General features: G+C 52.4%; 1 protein-coding gene across 13 annotated transcripts in view; it reads right to left on the bottom strand.

Annotated features, from left to right (window-relative positions):
* The window catches only part of DGKZ (diacylglycerol kinase zeta), a 502,570-nt gene that overhangs the window by 98,055 nt on the left and 386,957 nt on the right, over positions 1-17,558 (bottom strand). For all 13 annotated transcript variants that reach the window (XM_086949968.1, XM_086949967.1, XM_086949970.1 and 10 more), the window contains one exon: positions 2,464-2,500. In XM_086949968.1, coding sequence (XP_086806094.1) covers positions 2,464-2,500 — 37 coding nt within the window. The remainder of the gene's footprint in view (positions 1-2,463; positions 2,501-17,558) is intronic.

The raw sequence follows: 17,558 nt of genomic DNA on the forward strand, positions 1-17,558 counted from the left end.
TTAATGAAACCAGGGACATCAAAGGGACTGAGAAATGTAGCCAAGGTAGAACAACCAGCCCAGACCATGAGCCCCCCAAGCCAGCCTGAGGGAAACACCCTCAAAACAATACGTGCAGAGCGTGGAAACGACGAGTCTTACAACAGGTGGGAAGAGAGAAAGACGAGATTTGGGAATTTCTAATAGGTGGAATTATTTGTAGATGGATATTTTTGTATATCTATTTTTAAATCTGCTTTTTAATACGAACCATGTTTAATTGACCAATGAATTCACTATAAAATACATATGAATCATCTATATTACATTAAAACATTGATTTCTATCGATTTGTGTCATCGTATTGTATTCTTCAAATATACAGCTAATTAAATTGCTACCTGAACATCAGTCAAAGCAAATAAAAAAAAATCGTTTGCAGCTCTAAATATTCGAATAGCTCGGGCTTCACAAACAAGTAAAATAAATGCATCACGACTGAGAAATCCTGGGGCAAACCACCATACTGAGTCAAAAGGGATGGGTCTGTTTAATAAATTCCCTTTCTACTAATCTCTTCTCACTCCTGAAACTCCAACATTTGATAGGGAGCGTTGGTGACCCATTCACTGCCCAAACACTCGTCGTCTGCGATCAGGAGTTGGCAGAAGATTTTGAATGTTTCCCAGGCACATTTTTACGCCTTGGCCATTTCTCTAGTTATTTCTTTCCGGAAGCAGAGTTCAGATCGAGCATATATACAAGTGAGAAACGTATATTCTTTTAACTTTATTGTATTTGTACAAAAATCCTCTTCAATGAAGTTGATGTAGATTCAGGGTTCATCTTAAAAAAATAACTGTATTGTTTCACAGGATATACATTTGCCCACTAAAAGGCCCTACTGCAGCGTCCCACCCTGCCTCTCCCCTCCCTCCCACTATTGAAATTATGTAATTTCTAATAAGGTTTTTTAGAAAATATATAGAAATACCGGTTTGTCTGCTGTAGGGTTAATCGATTGCAGCTCTATTTTCCCAACTAACTCTTCTCCCATTGCACATGAGGATGGACCAAAAGCCCTTTTGTCAAGTTCAGGTGGATTAGAATCTTCATATCACCCCTCCTCCCCTTCCTGAGTGGAGCACTCTCCCATGGAGGCAGACAGGGAGTCTCCACCCTCCTGGAGGCCTCAGACCCTTGGTGAAGGTCCCTTGTCTGCAGCCGGGTGGTGCAGATCTGCACTCTTTCTAGTGTCACCAAGAACACTTCGCACTTCCTAGTTCTGCGACCCTCTCTGTGGAAGTCTGGATTAGGGGGGGCCTGGTCTTCGGGGGGGGGGGGGGGGGTTATGAATTAATCTATTATTTCCCAGTATGGTGTTCTCTCTCGTGGCAGGTGGGAACCTTGGGGTCTCCAGGGGGGTGGAACCCGGGTACCCCCTTCAAGTGGAATGTACATCTCTCCGTATATAGAGTGGTGGAGTGGTGTGGCTCACTGGTTAGAGGCGGCAGACCCGTAAGCAGAGGACGACCCGGGACCAGGGTTCAATTCCCGACGCGGCAGGGTCGTGGACCAGGGTCAGCAGGCTCGATAATTCTCGCCTCGGTGCCTACTCCAGTCAGGGACCACACTCGGCAACTCTGGGCATTAGCTTGCCTCATCTTCACAACGGCCCCCCCAGACCGCCGGGGATGCTTGGTCGCACCTTAGAGATATCCATTAGGGACCATCTCTCAGGGTGAGCCAGGACGGGTTCCCCAGCGGTCGAAGCGTGGAAATACTCCTCCGGGAGTCGATTCTAGCGCTATATAAACCCACAATTAAATTAAATTAAATATATATTTAAAAAAACAATAGTTTGGGGTTCACTGCCCTCCCTCTTAGTGGGGGCTCCTACTGTCCGGCAGTGGGCAGCTTTAAAGATCATACAGTACTTCCCAGTGGCGTGCGGTCTCAGTGACCGGCCACCTCTGCGCTCTGGGGTGGAAGACCCTCTCTGCCACAGGGGCTTGGCTTTCCAGGGGAGAAAAGTCCCAAAGATCATTACACTCTTCCTCACAGAATGCTCTCTTCTGTTTTCCCTCCTTGCATCACAACTCAGGGAGCACTTTGGGAACAGACACACTTGGCAAGCAGACGCACAGACACACTCAGTGGTGTTGTCAACTCAGAAAAACTGCCTTGAAGACTCACACATACAGATACTCAGAGCAGGGTCTCTTTGGGGGACTGACTGCAGCCCTGCACCACATGGACACACAATGTCCCCAATATTCTAGGAGTTGGGATAGGAGAGTGCAGGACCCAGACTGCATGCTCCCTAGGATTAAAGGGTCTTTAGCTCCTCACGCCGCGTGGGATTCAAGGTTCTAAAGTCAACCCTGGCAGCATCTCTAGTCTCCTCACATCAACAGAGGCCCTGGGGAGGCTGTGACACTTACAGACTCTCCAGATAGGGTTTCCGCGTGACACAAGACTTACCTCTGGGTCTCCGTCATGTCCAGGATCTCGGTGGGAGCTGAGGACGAAAGAGACAGAGTTAGAGTCATGGGTCGAAGAGACCGGGCTCTTGCCCCCCCCCCCCTCCCCGGGTGAACTGGCAGGGACTAGGAAGACCCGTACCCCCAAGTTATGCCGCCACCCCTAGCAGGAGTGGGCTGGAAGGACAGGACACCCGGCATTATATGTTCTACCTGCTGCCTCAGTGGAGAGCAGGGGGGGGGGAAAGAAGACCCACTGGCTTCAAGGGAACCAGACAGTGAAGCGGGGAAAAGACAAAAAACAAACAGAGAAACACCCGAGGGAAGAAAGAGAACTGCTGCATGTACGTGAGGGAAAGGGAGGATGGGAGCATTGTTATGGGCAGTCAGAGGTTACTGGACAATAATGGTTAGGTTTAAATTTTTTTTGGCCTGGGCGGTGAACTCCGTTCCATTCGCGGAGTTTATGGAGTTTTATGCCCTCTGCGGATCTCGCAGAATGCAGAAAACTCTGTTTTGCGTAGTGCAGCAGTCTTTTTTCCCTGCTTGCAATCACGAACGGTAAGTTCGTGAGCTGACGCTTGGGTAGACCAGCGCGAGCAGCAGTTCACACTACCCACCACCACTTGCAGAACTCCGCAGAATATTTTTGAGTAACTTCTCAGAGTTCTGAATAGCAAAACTCAGTGAACAAAGCTCAGACCTGCATTTTTTATCAGTGTGTTCAGGGGTCAGAATACTGCTGCACTCACACTGAATGACTAATGCTCCCTTTTAGAACTTGACACTCTCAGAGTAGTGACGTTGGAGCAGTCAAGGCTTCCGCAAGAAGGAGGTGTCAGATTAGAAACTCAAACAGTATGGAACTTTAGATACCACTCAGTGACTCGAATGTCTGCAAGTAAAATATTCTAAACTGTAAATCCTTATCCTATAATCATATCAAACATGCCTTGCAAAGTAACAATTCCAAAAGCGTCCCTCACGCTAATGCACTAGCGGATGTGTTTTTAATTTAAATGAAATCCGAGGGCCAATATTCCAATATTATCTTATTAGGGACTCTTCCTGCACCTTACAGAAAGGTAAAATGTTGCAATATTTGTGACTGCTCTGTTAGGCATTCTGAATTAAAGGCTGACATTTCTGAAAAACTATTTTTGAAAAAAAATCTAGAATGCCTTCTGTGCCCTGCTACAGTCCTATAAAAGTCGAGAACGCACCACCTGTAGAAGCCTTTGCATAAAGGAAAAGAACATAGCTAACAACTAACTTTACCTGGCGAAAGCTGTAGACATAAACAGTCTACCCAGTTAAAAGGATTCTGTCCCCGACTAGAACAAGATGCTAGGGTCTTCTAACACAGCTAGACAGGGCAGTCGCAACGCTCACCTATGGAACCCCCTTCGACATCAGAACTCAGCTACGAGGAGGTGATATCAAAACTCTGCGATGAGGAAGTGACATCAGAGCTCTGCGACGAGGAAGGGACATCAGAGCTCAGCTACGAGCAAGGGACATCAGAGCTCAGTTACAAGGTAGGACCTAAGAGCTCAGCTACAAGCAAGGGATATCAGAGCTCAGCAACGATGAAGGGACAACAGAGCTCTGCGAAGATGCAGGGACGTCACAGCTCAGCTGCGAGCCCGGGACATCAGAGCTCAGCTACGAGGTAGGACATCAGAGCTAAGCGGCGAGCAAGGGACATCAGAGCTAAGCTGCGAGCAAGGGACATCAGAGCTCAGCTGCGAGCAAGGGACATCAGAGCTAAGCTGCGAGCAAGGGACATCCGAGCTCAGCTGCGTTCAAGGGACATCAGAGCTCAGCTGCGAGCAAAGGACATCCGAGCTCAGCTGCAAGCAAGGGACATCAGAGCTCAGCTGCGAGCAAGGGACATCGGAGCTCAGCTACGAGCAAGGGACATCAGAGCTTAGCTGCGAGCAAGGGACATCAGAGCTAAGCTGCGAGCAAGGGACATCAGAGCTCAGCTGTGAGCAAGGGACATCAGAGCTCAGTAACAAGGTAGGACCTAAGAGCTCAGCTACAAGCAAGGGATATCAGAGCTCAGCAACGATGAAGGGACAACAGAGCTCTGCGAAGATGCAGGGACGTCACAGCTCAGCTGCGAGCCCGGGACATCAGAGCTCAGCTACGAGGTAGGACATCAGAGCTAAGCGGCGAGCAAGGGACATCAGAGCTAAGCTGCGAGCAAGGGACATCAGAGCTCAGCTGCGAGCAAGGGACATCAGAGCTAAGCTGCGAGCAAGGGACATCCGAGCTCAGCTGCGTTCAAGGGACATCAGAGCTCAGCTGCGAGCAAAGGACATCCGAGCTCAGCTGCGAGCAAGGGACATCAGAGCTCAGCTGCGAGCAAGGGACATCGGAGCTCAGCTACGAGCAAGGGACATCAGAGCTTAGCTGCGAGCAAGGGACATCAGAGCTAAGCTGCGAGCAAGGGACATCAGAGCTCAGCTGTGAGCAAGGGACATCAGAGCTCAGCTGTGAGCAAGGGACATCGGAGCTCAGCTACGAGCAAGGGACATCAGAGCTCAGCTGCGAGCAAGGGACATCAGAGCTAAGCTGCGAGCAAGGGACATCAGAGCTAAGCTGCGAGCAAGGGACATCAGAGCTAAGCTGCGAGCAAGGGACATCAGAGCTAAGCTGCGAGCAAGGGACATCAGAGCTCAGCTGTGAGCAAGGGACATCAGAGCTCAGCTGTGAGCAAGGGACATCGGAGCTCAGCTACGAGCAAGGGACATCAGAGCTCAGCTGCGAGCAAGGGACATCAGAGCTAAGCTGCGAGCAAGGGACATCAGAGCTAAGCTGCGAGCAAGGGACATCAGAGCTCAGCTGTGAGCAAGGGACATCGGAGCTCAGCTGCGAGCAAGGGACATCGGAGCTCAGCTACGAGCAAGGGACATCAGAGCTCAGCTGTGAGCAAGGGACATCAGAGCTCAGCTGTGAGCAAGGGACATCGGAGCTCAGCTACGAGCAAGGGACATCAGAGCTCAGCTACGAGCAAGGGACATCAGAGCTTAGCTGCGAGCAAGGGACATCAGAGCTAAGCTGCGAGCAAGGGACATCAGAGCTCAGCTGTGAGCAAGGGACATCAGAGCTCAGCTGCGAGCAAGGGACATCGGAGCTCAGCTACGAGCAAGGGACATCAGAGCTCAGCTGCGAGCAAGGGACATCAGAGCTAAGCTGCGAGCAAGGGACATCAGAGCTCAGCTGTGAACAAGGGACATCAGAGCTCAGCTGTGAGCAAGGGACATCCGAGCTCAGCTGCAAGCAAGGGACATCAGAGCTCAGCTGTGAGCAAGGGACATCCGAGCTCAGCTGCGAGCAAGGGACATTAGAGCTCAGCTGAAAGCAAGGGACATCGGAGCTCAGCTACGAGCAAGGGACATCAGAGCTTAGCTGCGAGCAAGGGACGTCACAGCTCAGCTGCGAGCAAGGGTCATCAAAGCGCAGCTGCGAGCAAAGGACATCAGAGCTCAGCTACGAGCAAGGGACATCAGAGCTCAGCTGCGAGCAATGGACATCAGAGCTCAGCTGCGTGCAAGGGACATCAGAGCTCAGCTACGAGCAAGGGACATCCGAGCTCAGCTGCAAGCAAGGGACATCAGAGCTTAGCTACGAGCAAGGGACATCGGAGCTCGGCTGCGAGCAAAGGACATCAGAGCTCAGCTACGAGGAGGGGACATCAGAGCTCAGCTACGAGGAAGGGACATCAGAGCTCAGATGCGAGGAAGGGACATCAGAGCTCAGCTGCGTGCAAGGGACATCAGAGCTCTGCTACGAGCAAAGGACATCAGAGCTCAGCTGCGTGCAAGGGACATCAGAGCTCAGCTGCGAGCAAGGGACATCGGAGCTCAGCTGCGAGGAAGGGACATCAGAGCTCAGATGTGAGGAAGGGACATCAGAGCTCAGCTGCGTGCAAGGGACATCAGAGCTCTGCTACGAGCAAAGGACATCAGAGCTCAGCTGCGTGCAAGGGACATCAGAGCTCAGCTGCGAGCAAGGGACATCGGAGCTCAGCTGCGTGCAAGGGGCATCGGAGCTCAGCTGCGTGCAAGGGGCATCGGAGCTCAGCTGCGAGCAAGGGACATCAGAGCTGAGCTACGAGCAAGGGACATCAGAGCTCAGCTGCGTGCAAGAGACATCAGAGCTCAGCTGCGTGCAAGAGACATCAGAGCTCAGCTGCGTGCAAGGGACATCAGAGCTCAGCTACGAGCAAGGGACATCAGAGCTCAACTGCAAGCAAGGGACATCAGAGCTCAGCTGCGAGCAAGGGACATCAGAGCTCAGCTGCGAGCAAGGGACATTAGAGCTCAGCTGAAAGCAAGGGACATCGGAGCTCAGCTACGAGCAAGGGACATCAGAGCTTAGCTGCGAGCAAGGGACGTCACAGCTCAGCTGCGAGCAAGGGTCATCAAAGCGCAGCTGCGAGCAAAGGACATCAGAGCTCAGCTGTGAGCAAGGGACATCAGAGCTCAGCTACGAGGAAGGGACATCAGAGCTCAGCTATGAGCAAGGGACATCAGAGCTCAGCTACGAGCAAGGGACATCAGAGCTCAGCTGCGAGCAAGGGACATCAGAGCTCAGCTACGATAAATGGACAACAGAGCTCAGCTACGAGCAAGGGACATCAGAGCGCAGCTGCGAGCAAAGGACATCAGAGCGCTGCTGACAGCAAGGGACATCAGAGCTTAGCTAGGAGGCAGGGACATCAGAGCTCTGGGACGAGGAAGGGACATCAGAGCTCAGCTACGAGCAAGGGACCTCAGAGCTCAGCTGCAAGCAAAGGACATCAGAGCTCAGCTGCGAGCAAGGGACATCAGAGCTCAGGTACGAGCAAGGGACATCAGAGCTCAGCTGCGAGCAAGGGACATCAGAGCTCAGCTACGAACAAAGGACATCAGAGCTCAGCTATGAGCAAGGGACATCAGAGCTCAGCTGCAAGCAAGGGACATCAGAGCTCAGCTGCAAGCAAAGGACATCAGAGCTCAGCTGCGAGCAAGGGACATCAGAGCTCAGGTACGAGCAAGGGACATCAGAGCTCAGCTGCGAGCAAGGGACATCAGAGCTCAGCTACAAACAAAGGACATAAGAGGGACATCAGAGCTCAGGTACGAGCAAGGGACATCAGAGCTCAGCTATGAGCAAGGGACATCAGAGCTCAGCTGCGAGCAAAGGACATCAGAGCTCAGCTCAGCTGCGAGCAAGGGACATCAGAGCTCAGCTGCGAGCAAGGGACATCAGAGCTCAGCTGCGAGCAAGGGACATCAGAGCTCAGCTGCGAGCAAGGGACATCAGAGCTCAGCTACGAACAAAGGACATCAGAGCTCAGCTGCGAGCAAGGGACATCAGAGCTCAGCTACGAGGACATCAGAGCTGAGCTACGAGCAAGGGACATCAGAGCTCAGCTGCGAGCAAGGGACATCAGAGCTCAGCTATGAGCAAGTGACATCGGAGCTCAGCTGCGAGCAAGGGACATCAGAGCTCAGCTACGAACAAAGGACATCAGAGCTCAGCTGCGAGCAAGGGACATCAGAGCTCAGCTACAAGGAAGGGACATCAGAGCTCAGCTGCGAGCAAGGGACATCAAAGCTCAGCTACGAGCAAGGGACATCAGAGCTCAGCTGCGAGCAAGGGACATCAGAGCTCAGCTACGAACAAAGGACATCAGAGCTCAGCTATGAGCAAGGGACATCAGAGCTAAGCTGCGAGCAAGGGACATCAGAGCTCAGCTATGAGCAAGGGACATCAGAGCTCAGCTGCGAGCAAGGGACATCGGAGCTCAGCTGCGTGCAAGGGACATCAGAGCTCAGCTATGAGCAAGGGACATCAGAGCTCAGCTGTGAGCAAGGGACATCAGAGCTCAACTACGAGCAAGGGACATCAGAGCTCAGCTGCGAGCAAGGGACATCGGAGCTCAGCTGCGAGCAAGGGACATTGCGAGCATGGGACATCAGAGGTCAGCAACGAACAAAGGACATCAGAGCTCAGCTACGAACAAAGGACATCAGAGCTCAGCTATGAACAAGGGACATCAGAGCTCAGCTGCGAGCAAGGGACATCAGAGCTCAGCTGCGAGCAAGGGACATCGGAGCTCAGCTACGAGCAAGGGACATCGGAGCTCAGCTACGAGCAAGGGACATCGGAGCTCAGCTGCAAGCAAGGGACATCAGAGCTCAGGTACGAGGTAGGACATCAGAGCTCAGCTGCAAGCAAGGGACATCACAGCTCAGCTGAGAGCAAGGGACATCAGAGCTCAACTACGAGCAAGGGACATCAGAGCTCAGCTGCGAGCAAGGGACATCGGAGCTCAGCTGTGAGCAAGGGACATCAGAGCTCAACTACGAGCAAGGGACATCAGAGCTCAGCTGCGAGCAAGGGACATCGGAGCTCAGCTGCGAGCAAGGGACATCAGAACTCAGCTGCGAGCATGGGACATCAGAGGTCAGCAACGAACAAAGGACATCAGAGCTCAGCTACGAACAAAGGACATCAGAGCTCAGCTATGAACAAGGGACATCAGAGCTCAGCTGCGAGCAAGGGACATCGGAGCTCAGCTACGAGCAAGGGACATCGGAGCTCAGCTACGAGCAAGGGACATCAGAGCTCAGCTACGAGCAAGGGACATCAGAGCTCAGGTACGAGGTAGGACATCAGAGCTCAGCTGCAAGCAAGGGACATCACAGCTCAGCTGAGAGCAAGGGATATCGGAGCTCAGTTACGAACAAAGGACATCAGAGCTCAGCTATGAGCAAGGGACATCAGAGCTCAGCTGCGAGCAAGGGACATCAGAACTCAGTTGCGAGCATGGGACATCAGAGGTCAGCAACGAACAAAGGACATCAGAGCTCAGCTACGAACAAAGGACATCAGAGCTCAGCTATGAGCAAGGGACATCAGAGCTCAGCTGCGAGCAAGGGACATCGGAGCTCAGCTGCGAGCAAGGGACATCAGAACTCAGCTGCGAGCATGGGACATCAGAGGTCAGCAACGAACAAAGGACATCAGAGCTCAGCTACGAACAAAGGACATCAGAGCTCAGCTATGAACAAGGGACATCAGAGCTCAGCTGCGAGCAAGGGACATCGGAGCTCAGCTACGAGCAAGGGACATCGGAGCTCAGCTACGAGCACAGGACATCGGAGCTCAGCTGCAAGCAAGGGACATCAGAGCTCAGCTGCGAGCAAGGGACATCAGAGCTCAGCTGCGAGCAAGGGACATCAGAGCTGAGCTACGAACAAAGGACATCAGAGCTCAGCTATGACCAAGGGACATCAGAGCTCAACTATGAGCAAGGGACATCAGAGCTCAACTATGAGCAAGGGACATCAGAGCTCAGCTATGAGCAAGGGACATCAGAGCTCAGCTGCGAGCAAGGGACATCAGAGCTCAGCTACGAACAAAGGACATCAGAGCTCAGCTATGACCAAGGGACATCAGAGCTCAGCTGTGAGCAAGGGACATCAGAGCTCAACTACGAGCAAGGGACATCAGACCTCAGCTGCGAGCAAGGGACATCAGAGCTCAGCTACGAACAAAGGACATCAGAGCTCAGCTGCGAGCAAGGGACATCAGAGCTCAGCTACGAACAAAGGACATCAGAGCTCAGCTGCGAGCAAGGGACAACAGAGCTCAGCTACGAGGAAGGGACATCAGAGCTCAGCTGTGAACAAGGGACATCGGAGCTCAGCTGCGAGCAAGGGACATCAGAGCTCAGCTGCGAGCAAGGGACATCAGAGCTCAGCTGCGAGCAAGGGGCATCAGAGCGCAGCTGTGATCAAAGGACATCAGAGCGCAGCTGACAGCAAGGGACATCAGAGCTCAGCTACGAGCAAGGGACATCAGAGCTCAGGTACGAGGTAGGACATCAGAGCTCAGCTGCAAGCAAGGGACATCACAGCTCAGCTGAGAGCAAGGGATATCGGAGCTCAGCTATGAACAAAGGACATCAGAGCTCCGCTATGAGCAAGGGACATTAGAGCTCAGCTGCGAGCAAGGGACATCAGAGCTCAGCTGCGAGCAAGGGACATCAGAGGTCAGCAACGAACAAAGGACATCAGAGCTCAGCTACGAACAAAGGACATCAGAGCTCAGCTATGAGCAAGGGACATCAGAGCTCAGCTGCGAGCAAGGGACATCGGAGCTCAGCTGCGAGCAAGGGACATCAGAACTCAGCTGCGAGCATGGGACATCAGAGGTCAGCAACGAAGAAAGGACATCAGAGCTCAGCTACCAACAAAGGACATCAGAGCTCAGCTATGAGCAAGGGACATCGGAGCTCAGCTACGAGCAAGGGACATCGGAGCTCAGCTACGAGCAAGGGACATCGGAGCTCAGCTGCAAGCAAGGGACATCAGAGCTCAGCTGCGAGCAAGGGACATAAGAGCACAGCTGCGAGCAAGGGACATCAGAGCTCAGCTGCGAGCAAGGGACATCAGAGCTCAGCTATGAGGAAGGGACATCAGAGCTCAGCTGCGAGCAAGGGACATCGGAGCTCAGCTATGAGCAAGGGACATCAGAGCTCAGCTGCGAGCAAGGGACATCGGAGCTCAGCTACGAGGAAAGGACATCAGAGCTCAGCTACGAGCAAGGGACCTCAGAGCTCAGCTACGAGGAAGGCACATCAGAGCTCAGCTGCGAGGAAGGGACATCAGAGCTCAGCTACGAACAAAGGACATCAGAGCTCAGCTACGAGCAAGGGACATCAGAGCTCAGCTGACAGCAAGGGACATCAGAGCTCAACTATGAGCAAGGGACATCAGAGCTCAGCTGCGAGGAAGGGACATCAGAGCTCAGCTACGAACAAAGGACATGAGAGCTCAGCTACGAGCAAGGGACATCAGAGCTCAGCTGACAGCAAGGGACATCAGAGCTCAACTATGAGCAAGGGACATCAGAGCTCAGCTGCGAGCAAGGGACATCGGAGCTCAGCTGTGAGCAAAGGACATCAGTGCTCAGCTGCGAGGAAGGGACATCAGAGCGCAGCTGCGAGCAAGGGACATCAGAGCTCAGCTGACAGCAAGGGACATCAGAGCTAAGCTGCGAGCAAGGGACATCGGAGGTCAGGTACGAAGTAGGACATCAGAGCTCAGCTATGAGGAAGGGACATTAGAGCTCAGGTACGAGGTAGGACATCAGAGCTCAGCTGCAAGCAAGGGACATCACAGCTCAGCTGAGAGCAAGGGATATCGGAGCTCAGCTACGAGGAAAGGACATCAGAGCTCAGCTATGAGCAAGGGACATCAGAGCTCAGCTACGAAGAAGGGACATCAGAGCTCAGCTACGAGGAAGGGACATCAGAGCTCAGCTGCGAGCAAGGGACATCAGAGCTCAGCTGCGAGCAAGGGACATCAGAGCTCAGCTGCGAGCAAAGGACATCAGAGCTCAGCTATGAGCAAGGGACATCAGAGCTCAGCTATGAGCAAGGGACATCAGAGCTCAGCTGCGAGCAAGGGACATCAGAGCTCAGCTGCGAGCAAGGGACATCAGAGCTCAGCTGCGAGCAAGGGACATCGGAGCTCAGCTGCGAGCAAGGGGCATCAGAGCACAGCTGCGAGCAAAGGACATCAGAGCGCAGCTGCGAGCAAGGGACATCAGAGCTCAGCAGCGAGCAAGGGACATCAGAGCTCAGCTACGAGGAAGGGACCTCAGAGCTCAGCTGTGAACAAGGACATCAGAGCTCAGCTGCGAGCAAGGGACATCAGAGCTCAGCTACGAACAAAGTACATCAGAGCTCAGCTATGAGCAAAGGACATCAGAGCTCAGCTGCGAGCAAGGGACATCAGAGCTCAGCTGCGAGCAAGGAACATCAGAGCTCAGCAGCGAGCAAGGGACATCAGAGCCCAGCTACGAACAAAGGACATCAGAGCTCAGCTATGAGCAAGGGACATCAGAGCTCAGTTGCGAGCAAGGGACATCGGAGCTCAGCTGCGAGCAAAGGACATCAGAGCTCAGCTACGAGCAAGGGACATCAGAGCTCAACTACGAGCAAGGTACATGAGAGCTCAGCTGCGAGCAAGGGACATCGGAGCTCAGCTACGAACAAAGGACATCAGAGCTCAGCTGTGAGCAAGGGCCATCAGAGCTCAGCTACGAGCAAGGGACATCAGAGCTCAGCTGTGAACAAGGGACATCGGAGCTCAGCTGCGAGCAAGGGACATCAGAGCTCAGCTGCGAGCAAGGGACATCAGAGCTCAGCTGCGAGCAAGGGACATCAGAGCTCAGCTGGGAACAAGGGACATAAGAGCTCAGCTGGGAACAAGGGACATCAGAGCTCAGCAACGAGCAAAGAACATTAGAGCTCAGCTGGGAACAAGGGACATCAGAGCTCAGCTACGAGCAAAGAACATTAGAGCTCAGCTATGATGAAGGGACAACAGAGCTCATCTACGAGCAAGGGACGTCACAGCTCAGCTGCGAGCAAGGGGCATCAGAGCGCAGCTGCGAGCAAGGGACATCAGAGCTCAGCTACGAGGAAGGGACATTAGAGCTCAGCTACGAGGAAGGGACATTAGAGCTCAGCTGCGAGCAAGGGACATTGGAGCTCAGCTACGAGCAAGGGACATCAGAGCTCAGCTGCGAGCAAGGGACATCAGAGCTCAGCTGCGAGCAAGGGACATCAGAGCTCAGCTATGAGGAAGGGACATTAGAGCTCAGCTACGAGGACGGGACATCTGAGCTCAGCTGCGAGCAAGGGACATCAAATGTCAGCTACGAGCAATGGAAATTAGAGCTCAGATACGAGCCAGGGATAGTGGAGCTCTGCCCTGGCCTACCTGTGCCATCTATTTAAACGTATGCACCGAGGTACATACGCAAGGGTGAGATGTGGGAGATGTGGGGAGTTGTCGTCCCCATTCCCGGTGGAAAAGGGAGTGAGGCAGGGGTGCGTTTTGGCCCCCACGCTCTGCTCCCTTTTTCTTAACGGGCTGATAGATCATCTATTGGGAGCAAAAGACCTGGACTCCCCAAGCTTAGCGGTGCGTAAGATACCTGCCCTAATGTTCGCTGATGATACCCTTCTATTGTCAAAATCATGTATGGGCATACAGCGTACATTAGAGGCATTCTGCTCCTTCTGCAAATTGAGGATCTTGAAGATCAATTTCTTTAAAACCAAGTACATGGTTTATAACACCAAACTAGCCAACAGGCCCGGACTGGCCGTTGAGGGCACCGGGCAATTCCCCGGTGGGCCGCATGGTTGGGGGCCGGTTTTGGGCCCCTGGGGCCGTTTTTGTTACAGGGCCGTTATGCTGCGTAAACGGCCCTGTAACAAAAACGGCCGAAAACTGGCCCTGTCACAGAGTGCGGTCGCACCTCTCCCCCTCCCCTCTCCTCCCAGAGGGGGGGAGGGGTGCCAGCCGAGCAGTTTGCTAGGGCCGGTTCTGGTTCTCAGTCCGGCCCTGCTAGCCAACTGCCCTCACCCCCACTTGGATGGAACGGCACTGGATCGAGTGTCCACCTTAGATTATCTGGGGGTCACGCTTAATGACAGAATGGACTGAGGTCACATATGGCTAAGGCTAACTTGAAGCTGGCTCAATCATCTGGTAGGATTTTAAAAGTTTTTAATGACACCTCGTTTAAACTGCTGGGCTTGCCTATGGATATGTATAAAGTGCAGGCGAGTGGAGGAGCGCTTTACGGTGCAGACTTATGGGGCCATGTTAGTGCTGCCTCCCTGTCCCTAACTGAAAAAAGCTTTCTTAGGTGCCTTATGAGGCTCCCCAAGAGTACCCCCTTGATACCCCTGAGGCTGGATTTAGGTTTGGTACCTATCCATGAGATTGTATCAAATCGTCCCCTTCTGGTCGACTCCCGAGCTCTCGAGCTATAGGGAGGATCGGGGGGATCTTCCATCTAGGGGGACCGTGGGGAAAATCCCTTGGTTAAACAACATCAAGCAACTCTGTTACGCCTTAGGAAGGGCGGATATGTGGTCGTCCCCTGAGGAGACCTGTGCCCTGTACTCTAAGAAAATACTAAGTGCTACCGAAAGGAACTTATAACAACACATTCTTCCATGGGTAGGCTGACTAATACTTTCCTGGATATGAAGACCCATCCCCATTTCGAGAAATTTCTGGATGATATCCAACCTCCCTTGGCTAAGAAACGATACATTCAGTTTAGACATGGTTCATTGCCTCTTAGGGACGTAACACATAAGTGGTTAAACGCCCCACAAACCGTGATTTCCTGCCCTGGGTGTGCGAGTAGCAGAGAGACAGATCTGCACGTTCTGCTCGTCTGCCCTCTCTACTCTGAGGCAAGAAGTAAATGGATCACTCAACTTTGTAAGTCCAGGGGACTTAGGGATTATAGGGAGGTATTCAGAATTCTTAAATATGACACCATGCCCTTGATAGTCTTTGCAACCACAAGATTCCTCCTGTCCATGTGGTACACAAGATGTGCAAAACTAAAAGCTGGTAGCCCACAAACTATAAACATTGCAGTAGTTTAAGCATTCTAATGGATGTGGCTCACTGTTAACACGTTGGCTAGGGTGTGTCAGTTTATCTTAATGCATCAAATAACTATTATGTTGCATTTGTTAACCCTTTATGAAATTATTCTGCCCTAGGATTGTAATGTATGATCGTTTTAAAATCTCTATTAGCATAATTGTGTATCTTTTTTTTCTTTGTAATTATGTATTTATCTCTTTTTATGGTTTTCTACCGATAATAAAAGCTTTTGACTGACCGATTGTCAATCTCATTGCGGGGAAAATGCACAAGACTGCCTAGAAAACCTACAGGAGCATCACAGCTTTACTAAATCATTTAGTGAAAGAGGACATCTGGAAGGACCAGGTGTAGAGTTAGGAAGCGTACAAGTTTTAAACTCCCTGGAGTAAGCGATGCCTCTCAGACATTACTCTGATACTGGAGTTATCTTCCAAACGGATTGGAGGGCAGTGGAACTATCATATGTGGAGCCACGCATTCTTTTACTTTATTAAATGGCAAGGAGGAGTCAAAAAGCGCGTCTACGCTCCTTCATAAACCAAAGTTTAGTGCCTGTGGTTCTCTTCCCAGCAGTGCAAGCTGTGCCAGTGAGAGCACGTACTGACCACATATGCAGTGCAGTATCTGTTCACTCATGTGGTACATGGTGCCCACCCACAAAGACTATTAGAGTTAAAAGTAAAGACAGCACAGAGAATCTCTTGGTGCGTCTTGAGGTAGCTGTACAGGCGATTGCTCAGTGAGATGTAGGGCGACACACACCATCGCTACCTCAGCATGACCCACTAACAAGAGTCGTCTATAACTTTATCCAAGTGCCCAGGTATGTTTGCAAAGCTCCATACCCCTTGCCAGGGTATATCCCAGCACCTGCAGGTTCTGTAAATTACTCCATACCTTTGCCAGGGAGGGTGCCATCCTTGGGCACTCTGCACAGCTTAACCTCTTATTACCGGAGCTCCACCATCACCAGAACCTCTGCACCCTTGGGTGCTCTGCACAGCTTAACCTCTTATTACCGGAGCTCCACCATCACCAGAACCTCTGCACCCTTGGGTGCTCTGCACAGCTTAACCTCTTATTACCTGAGCTCCACCATCACGAGAACCTCTGCACCCTTGGGTGCTCTGCACAGCTTAACCTCTTATTACCTGAGCTCCACCATCACCAGAACCTCTGCACCCTTGGGTGCTCTGCACAGCTTAACCTCTTATTACCTGAGCTCCACCATCACCAGAACCTCTGCACCCTTGGGTGCTCTGCACAGCTTAACCTCTTATCACCTGAGCTCCACCATCACCAGAACCTCTGCACCCTTGTGTGCTCTGCACAGCTTAACCTCTTATCACCTGAGCTCCACCATCACGAGAACCTCTGTACCCTTGGGTGCTCTGCACAGCTTAACCTCTTATTACCTGAGCTTCACCATCACTAGAACCTCTGCACAGCTTAACCTCTTATTACCTGAGCTCCACCATCACCAGAACCTCTGCACCCTTGGGTGCTCTGCACAGCTTAACCTCTTATCACCTGAGCTCCACCATCACTAGAACCTTTGCACCCTTGGGTGCTCTGCACAGCTTAACCTCTTCTCACCTGAGCTCCACCATCACCAGAACCTCTGCACCCTTGGGTGCTCTGCACAGCTTAACCTCTTATTACCTGAGCTCCACCATCACCAGAACCTCTGCACCCTTGGGTGCTCTGCACAGCTTAACCTCTTATTACCTGAGCTCCACCATCACGAGAACCTCTGCACCCTTGGGTGCTCTGCACAGCTTAACCTCTTCTCACCTGAGCTCCACCATCACCAGAACCTCTGCACCCTTGGGTGCTCTGCACAGCTTAACCTCTTCTCACCTGAGCTCCACCATCACCAGAACCTCTGCACCCTTGGGTGCTCTGCACAGCTTAACCTCTTCTCACCTGAGCTCCACCATCACCAGAACCTCTGCACCTTTGGGTGCTCTGCACAGCTTAACCTCTTATTACCTGAGCTCCACCATCACCAGAACCTCTGCACCCTTGGGTGCTCTGCACAGCTTAACCTCTTATTACCTGAGCTCCACCATCACTAGAACCTCTGCACCCTTGGGTGCTCTGCACAGCTTAACCTCTTCTCACCTGAGCTCCACCATCACCAGAACCTCTGCACCCTTGGGTGCTCTGCACAGCTTAACCTCTTCTCACCTGAGCTCCACCATCACCAGAACCTCTGCACCCTTGGGTGCTCTGCACAGCTTAACCTCTTCTCACCTGAGCTCCACCATCACCAGAACCTCTGCACCCTTGGGTGCTCTGCACAGCTTAACCTCTTATTACCTGAGCTCCACCATCACGAGAACCTCTGCACCCTTGGGTGCTCTGCACAGCTTAACCTCTTCTCACCTGAGCTCCACCATCACCAGAACCTCTGCACCCTTGGGTGCTCTGCACAGCTTAACCTCTTATTACCTGAGCTCCACCATCACTAGAACCTCTGCACCCTTGGGTGCTCTGCACAGCTTAACCTCTTGTCACCTGAGCTCCACCATCACTAGAACCTCTGCACCCTTGGGTGCTCTGCACAGCTTAACCTCTTCTCACCTAAGCTCCACCATCA

The sequence above is a fragment of the Lissotriton vulgaris genome, unplaced genomic scaffold, assembly GCF_964263255.1.
Source record: "Lissotriton vulgaris unplaced genomic scaffold, aLisVul1.2 SCAFFOLD_741, whole genome shotgun sequence".
In the NCBI taxonomy this organism is placed as follows: Eukaryota; Metazoa; Chordata; class Amphibia; order Caudata; family Salamandridae; genus Lissotriton; species Lissotriton vulgaris.